The sequence below is a fragment of the Priapulus caudatus genome, unplaced genomic scaffold, assembly GCF_000485595.1.
Source record: "Priapulus caudatus unplaced genomic scaffold, Priapulus_caudatus-5.0.1 Scaffold968, whole genome shotgun sequence".
Lineage (NCBI taxonomy): Eukaryota > Metazoa > Priapulida > Priapulimorpha > Priapulimorphida > Priapulidae > Priapulus > Priapulus caudatus.
The window spans coordinates 80,256-85,970 of record NW_014578029.1 but is presented as its reverse complement, the minus strand read 5'-3'; the positions used below and the strand labels follow the sequence as shown (position 1 = coordinate 85,970).

The 5,715-nt window shown below is 63.8% G+C and overlaps 1 protein-coding gene and 1 long non-coding RNA gene across 2 annotated transcripts; both read left to right on the top strand.

Moving 5' to 3' along the window:
- Nucleotides 1-475: 475 nt before the first annotated feature.
- On the top strand, nt 476-1,935 carry LOC106814715 (muscle M-line assembly protein unc-89-like). The gene is made up of 3 exons (XM_014819063.1): nt 476-826; nt 941-1,685; nt 1,763-1,935. Exons 1-3 carry the CDS (start codon nt 476-478, stop codon nt 1,933-1,935), a joined length of 1,269 nt encoding a protein of 422 aa, XP_014674549.1.
- A 677-nt stretch (nt 1,936-2,612) lies between these two features.
- Nucleotides 2,613-4,576, top strand: LOC106814718. The gene is made up of 3 exons (XR_001394643.1): nt 2,613-2,702; nt 3,585-3,749; nt 4,247-4,576. It is a non-coding gene; the product is annotated as an uncharacterized LOC106814718 (long non-coding RNA).
- The last annotated feature ends 1,139 nt before the right edge of the window (nt 4,577-5,715 follow it).

Sequence of the window (5,715 nt, the reverse complement as noted above, 5' to 3'; positions counted from 1 at the left end):
GTATTCGGCGTCCACCAGGCGTGCGGCCTGGCAAGAAGACCGCGACCGGCGCGCGCGACGTCGCTACACGCCCGGGGGAACGCCGTGGGGTTCGCCGGCGTCGCGAGGAAGAAGAAGGCGGCGGTGGGGAAGGCGGTGAGCGGCGGCGGCGGGGCGCAGTCGCGCGCGTCGGCCGCGCGTCGGCGTTCGTCGCGTGCCGCGCCGACGGCTGCGACCTCATCTTCAACGGTCGCGAGAAGCTCGCCGACACGTGCTCGCCTACCACGCCCGCGCGCCGCCGCGCCGCCACGACGTGCCTGCTGTGCGACGACGCACGAGGCGGCGGCGGCCGACGACGGTGGCGCCCTCGCGGCGCACGTCGCCGCCGCCCACGCGCCGCCGTGCGAGTGCCGCGCGCACGACTGCCAGCGCGTGTTCGAGGACTACGCGCAGCTGCGGCAGCACCACGAGCAGGCGCACGCGCACCGCTGCGGCAATGCGAGGCGGACTGCGCCGGCGAGGTGCGCTGCGGCGCGCACGTGCTCGCGAGCACTGCCGCGACGAGCCGACGGCACCCCCCGCCGCGCGGGAGGCTCTGCTGAAAGGAGTCTCGCTGTGCGTCGTCGCGGGCTGCGGCGAGTCGTGCGGCGGCGAGGACGAGCTCGTGGCACACCTCTGCGAGACGCACTGCGAGACGCAGACGTCGGTCGTCTCGCCCGGCCGCGGCTGCTATCGCAGCTTCGCCGGACTCGCGCCCCACAACAAGGGCGGAGGCGGCAACGCTCATTCCCCATCGCCGGGGAAGAGACCGCACGCGGCGCCGACGCTAGAGGAGAACGGCGTTGAGGTGACGCAGAACGGGGATGCGGGCGGCGGCGGCGGCGGCAGGGTGCGGACGCGCAGCAGCAGCAACGTCGGCGTCGAGAGCGTGTTCGTCTGCTGCCTGTGCACGTGCGCGAAGCCCTACAGGACGCGGTTGCCGCGGCAACTCGACGCGCACCTGCGCGAGCATCTCGCCGAAGCGCGTGCCGCCGCCGCCGACAAGCGGTCGCCGAAAAAGAAGATCGCTGCGGCGAAGATGTCGCCGAACAAGCGAACGCCCGCGAACCGCGAGGAGCGCCCCCTGGCGACGAAAGGCGGCCGCGGGTTCGAGCAGGCCTTCGCTGACTTCCTGAGTTCGACGACGAAGCAGACGAAGAATCACGTCGGCGACGGCGGCGGGAGGCTGGGCGCGCGGTCGCCGCGGCGCGGGCAGGAGTCGGCGGCGCCGAAATCGGAGAGGCGCGCGAGCGAAGCGGAGCCGGAACAGGCAAAGACGGAGGACGGCGCGAGAGCGACGACGGACAACGGCGGATCCGCGTCAGACAGACTGCGGACGGACGGAGCCGAGAACACGTGTGCGCCTAGCAGGGAGGCACCGCGGGACGATCGCGACGAGGAGAGAGTCGACGGCGACGCCGCGGCGGTCGACGAGACTCCGGCGGCGGCGGCGCGCAGCGACGGAGCGGACGTTCGATCGGAGACGGGCGATCCATCTGTGGTCGCCCGCGGATCTCGGCAAAGCGAAGCAACAACGGCAGCGGCGGCGGACGTCCCCGAGGCGGCGCCGGTTGACACGGTGGCGCCCCCTAGCAGCGTATCCGCGGCGACAAGCGGAGCGGTTGAGAACGGCTCGACCGCCGACGCGTCGACCAATCAATCTCCCGGTGACGTTTCGCCGTCCGACGACGTTTCGCCGCGTGGCGCGGAGGGAGAAGCTGGGGAGCTTTCTCCCGGATCGCAGACGTCGGAGCCGCCGCCGAGCTCGACTGCCCTCGACACGGAAGATCGAGATCGCGCGGACGCCGTGGGAAGCTGTCGTCCTCCAAGCGAGACGAACGACGCGGTAACGCCGGTCTCGCAAGAGAAACCGGCGGCGGAGGAGGAGGGGAAGGGGGTCGCGAGCGGCGGCGATGAGCAGGGGCGGCGCGTGGCGGATCGCTCGCCCCCCCCTGCCGTCGGCGAGCTCGGGGGCGTGGATCGCGCGTCGACCTCAGTCCCTGACGCGGGTTCGCCGGCAGTTTCGCAGACGTCGCCCCCGTCCTGTCCGCCTGCCGCAGTCGTGGAGACGCCCCAGCCGGCCGCAGCTCTGCCTCTCGCACCCGAGCACAAGCTTGAGGACGTTACCATGGAGCCGGGGGCGTGGAAGGAACCGGAGTCGCTGCCGAAGTTGGTAATTGCATCGCCGGGTGGCGCCGGTGGCGCCGCGGAGCTGAAATCGCCGTCGGGGTCGGGAAAAGCTCCTAGGTGAGTTGAGAGAAGTCGGTGATTTTAACGCAGACAAAACTATTTTCCTTGCTCCCCTGCTCATTGTCCTTTACTGTCAACTGTCTAGTGTAAAAAGACGAACAACCTCCTACCCCTGCCCAGTGTCTGTCACTCTCCACTGTCTCTTGTGATTGAAGACAACCTCCCATATCTAAGTTTGCTGTCCGTTGCAGGAGAAGTGGCCGGCGCAGACGGACCGACAGCTTCGGCTGGCGCGCCGACAGCTCGGACGGAGAGACGGTGGAGGCTCCGCGCCGCAAACGCCGTCGCACGGACACCGACGCGAGCGAGGGCGCCACCGTGCCCGGCCGGCGAGGACGACGCAAGAAGACGGACGTCGTCGCCGCGGCGACGGCGGGGAGCGAGAATACGGCAGAGTTGTACTGCGTCTGTCGGACTCCCTATGACACGTCCAGGTAAGGGCACGGCCGGCGGCGCCACCTGTTGCATTCCGACGTAGTTAATATAACTGCAGTTGTGAAAGTGAAACTCAAGCGCGACGCGTGTGGATTAAAAACACGACAGTCAATTGACCCAGCAGTGACCCACAACGTACCTCCAAAAACGACATCGCACTGACCCAATCTATGACAGGGTTCGTAGCGGGTCTTCCAAAGTCTTATAAGTACTTATTTTGCAAAAAATAAAATAAGGGCCCTTATTAGTACTTATTTTTGGTGAAATCTTAGAAAAGTACTTAATAGTCCTTATTTTTTGCCAAAGGACCATTCATATAAATTGTTTTATAAACTGTTCTCGACTTAGAGTAAGAATTGTTGTATATATATAATACAGAATAATTAAATCTGCTGTGCAATTGTGTATATAAATATTATTAGTGTACTTTAATAGTTGGTGATCTATCAGAAATCGCGTAAAAAAGTCTTATTTTGGCCTCCAGAAAGGGTCATATAAGTCATTATTTCAACATGTGTCTTACTACTATGAACCCTGCTATGAGTGCGCCTTGATACTGGGAGCTTATATGCGAGGATGTGTTGCATATATGACAGTGAAAAAAATACACGGGGGCTCGGGGCGATTTAGCCCCCGAAATGCCAAAAAGAGCCCCCGTAAATTTGCATAGATTTCAATGCAAACCAAATTTTAGAGTGCTATTTTCATGCACGCGAGCTTAAAAAGTAGCCCTCGCAAACCTTTTAATTTTTTCCCTGATATATGAGGTTATATATGAAATTGTTATGACGATTTTTTTTGAGAGAATGATTCCGTCCCGCGGTTACGGAGCGGTAGGATGGAGTGAGCAGCTGTACAAGTCGTCTGTCGGTTCTTTGCAGGTTTTACATCGGCTGCGATCGGTGCTTCAACTGGTTTCACGGTTCGTGCGTGAACGTGACGGAGAAGCAAGCGGAGGGCGTGAAGGAGTACTTCTGCCCGTCGTGCCGCGCGGACAGGGAGAGGGAGTCGGGTGTCGAGCTGTGTCACATCTGCAGCCTGGCCAAGTATGCGGCATTAACATCTTGCTGTTCTCTCTCTCTTTCGTGCGCGCATGCGCTTTCTCTCTCCCGCGCTCTCCCTTTTTCTCTCTGTGTCTCTCTCTCTCTCTCTCTCGTGCGTGCATGCGCTTTCTGTCTCCCGTGCTCTCCCTCTTTCTCTCTGTGTCTCTCTCTCTCTCGGTGCTCTCTCTTCCTCCTTCCCTTTCTCTTCTTTCTCTCTCTCCCTCCCTCCCTCTCTTCTCTCTCTCTCTCCCTCTCTCCCTCTCTCTCTCGTCTCTCTCTCTCTCTCTCTCTCTGCCATTCTCTCTCTGCCATTCTCTCCCTTTATTGATTTGTGCGTGCGTGCGTGCGTGCGTACGTGCGTGCGTGCGTGAGTGTGTACTCTACCAATAATGTCTAGTGCTGCATATCTCCTTTAGCAGCAGCGAGTAACTGCACTTGGCGAGAATTCGACGCGCCGAGAACGCTTCCAAGCAATCATTCCCCCATTTACTTCCCCACAGGTCGAGTGACGACACAGCTAGGGGACGCTGCGTGTGCCTCCCGCCCGGCGAGGACTCGGTCGTCGAGGACGCACTTCTCGACTTCCGCGAGCCTTCCCCCGGAGAAGCCGAAAAGGTCGCCACCCCCAACGCTCCCGCCCCCCGGACGCCGGCACCGGAGTTGGGAGGTGTCGCCGGCAACGCGGCGGAGGAGAAGGAGGTTGGCGGTCGGGGACGCTATTCGGCTGGCGGGCAGCTCTCTGCGTTCCAGGAGGAGGCGTTCTCGAAAGAGGACCCCGTCGTTCAGGACTTTGTCGAGGAGGAGGTCGACGTCGTCACGTTCGAGCAGGAGAGCGAGGAGGAAGAGGAGGAGGAGGAGGAGGAGGAGGAGGAGGAGGAGACGGACACAGCCAGCTCCATGGGGGAGAGGGAGGACCTCTACGCCACGCTGCTCCGTCCCTCCCCCTCCCCCCCGCCGCCGCGCGTCGACATCGCAACCCGTGGCACCCCCGCGGAGGACGACGCCTCGGCGAAAATGCCGCCGCCGCTCTCGCGCGGCGTCTCGTTCCCGAGAGGTGGCGCCAGCATGCGCGATGCCGGCGACGTCTTCGGTTCGCCACCGAGGGCGCCACCCGAGCTGACGCAGCCGCCCGGCGACACTAGTAGCAAGCATGTCGAGTCGCCCCCGGAAGCGAGATCGGCGCCGGGTCGTCGCCATAGCGACCAGTTTGACCCGCAGGTCAGCTACCTGGTCGACGAAATGATCGACATACTGCAGCGAGACGCTGGCAGTGGCGCATTGGCGCCCCCTGCCCTTCTCGGCGCGACAATGGCGGCGCCCCCTGCGCCACTCGGCGCGACTCCGCTGTCGCCCACCGGTGCTCTTGCCGGCAATCTGCCGCCGGCGCCCCCTGGCTCGCTCGGCGGGCATCCGCAGGCGCCCTCTGGCTCGCTCGGCGGACAGCCGCCGGCGCCCCCTGGCTCGCTGATGCCGGCGGACACGTGGGGAGACTTTGTCGAGTCGGCCGACATCGTGCGCATGGACGAATTCGTGCACTCGTCGCTCGAAGAGTTTGACCTGACGAGCCTCGTCACGGACAAGTCGCTCGCGCAGATCGTTCAGCAGGCGTCGCCGAGCGGCGGCGGCGCCCCCGTAGCGGCGCCGGTGCCGGGGTCCAACATCGCGCAGGAGCTGTCGGCGCTTAACTCGATCATCCAGCAGCGCAGCGGGGTCACGGCGACGGCTACGGCGGCGCCCCCGCGGCTGTCGCCGATGCGGCTGCACCACGAGCTCGGCGGGATGGACGTCGGGGGGATGATGGACATTCCCGAGCTGAACGCGCTCATGGAGTCGCCCGAGATATCGGCGATGCTGAACAGTCCCGAGATCTCCGAGCTGCTGCAGGAGCTGCCGGGCGGCGAGGGATCGGAGTCCGACGCCGCCTCGCCGGCGAAATCCTCGCCCGTGCGTCCGCGCGCCGCCGCGCAGC

What these genes read in the sequence shown, in the direction of transcription:
- LOC106814715 (XM_014819063.1), top strand. Translation starts at nt 476, where the DNA reads ATGCGAGGCGGACTGCGCCGGCGAGGTGCGCTGCGGCGCGCACGTGCT. An exon ending in TAGAGGAGAACGGCGTTGAG is followed by an intron (nt 827 to 940) that starts GTGACGCAGAAC and finishes ACGTGCGCGAAG; the next exon opens with CCCTACAGGACGCGGTTGCC. An exon ending in GTCGACCAATCAATCTCCCG is followed by an intron (nt 1,686 to 1,762) that starts GTGACGTTTCGC and finishes CCCGGATCGCAG; the next exon opens with ACGTCGGAGCCGCCGCCGAG.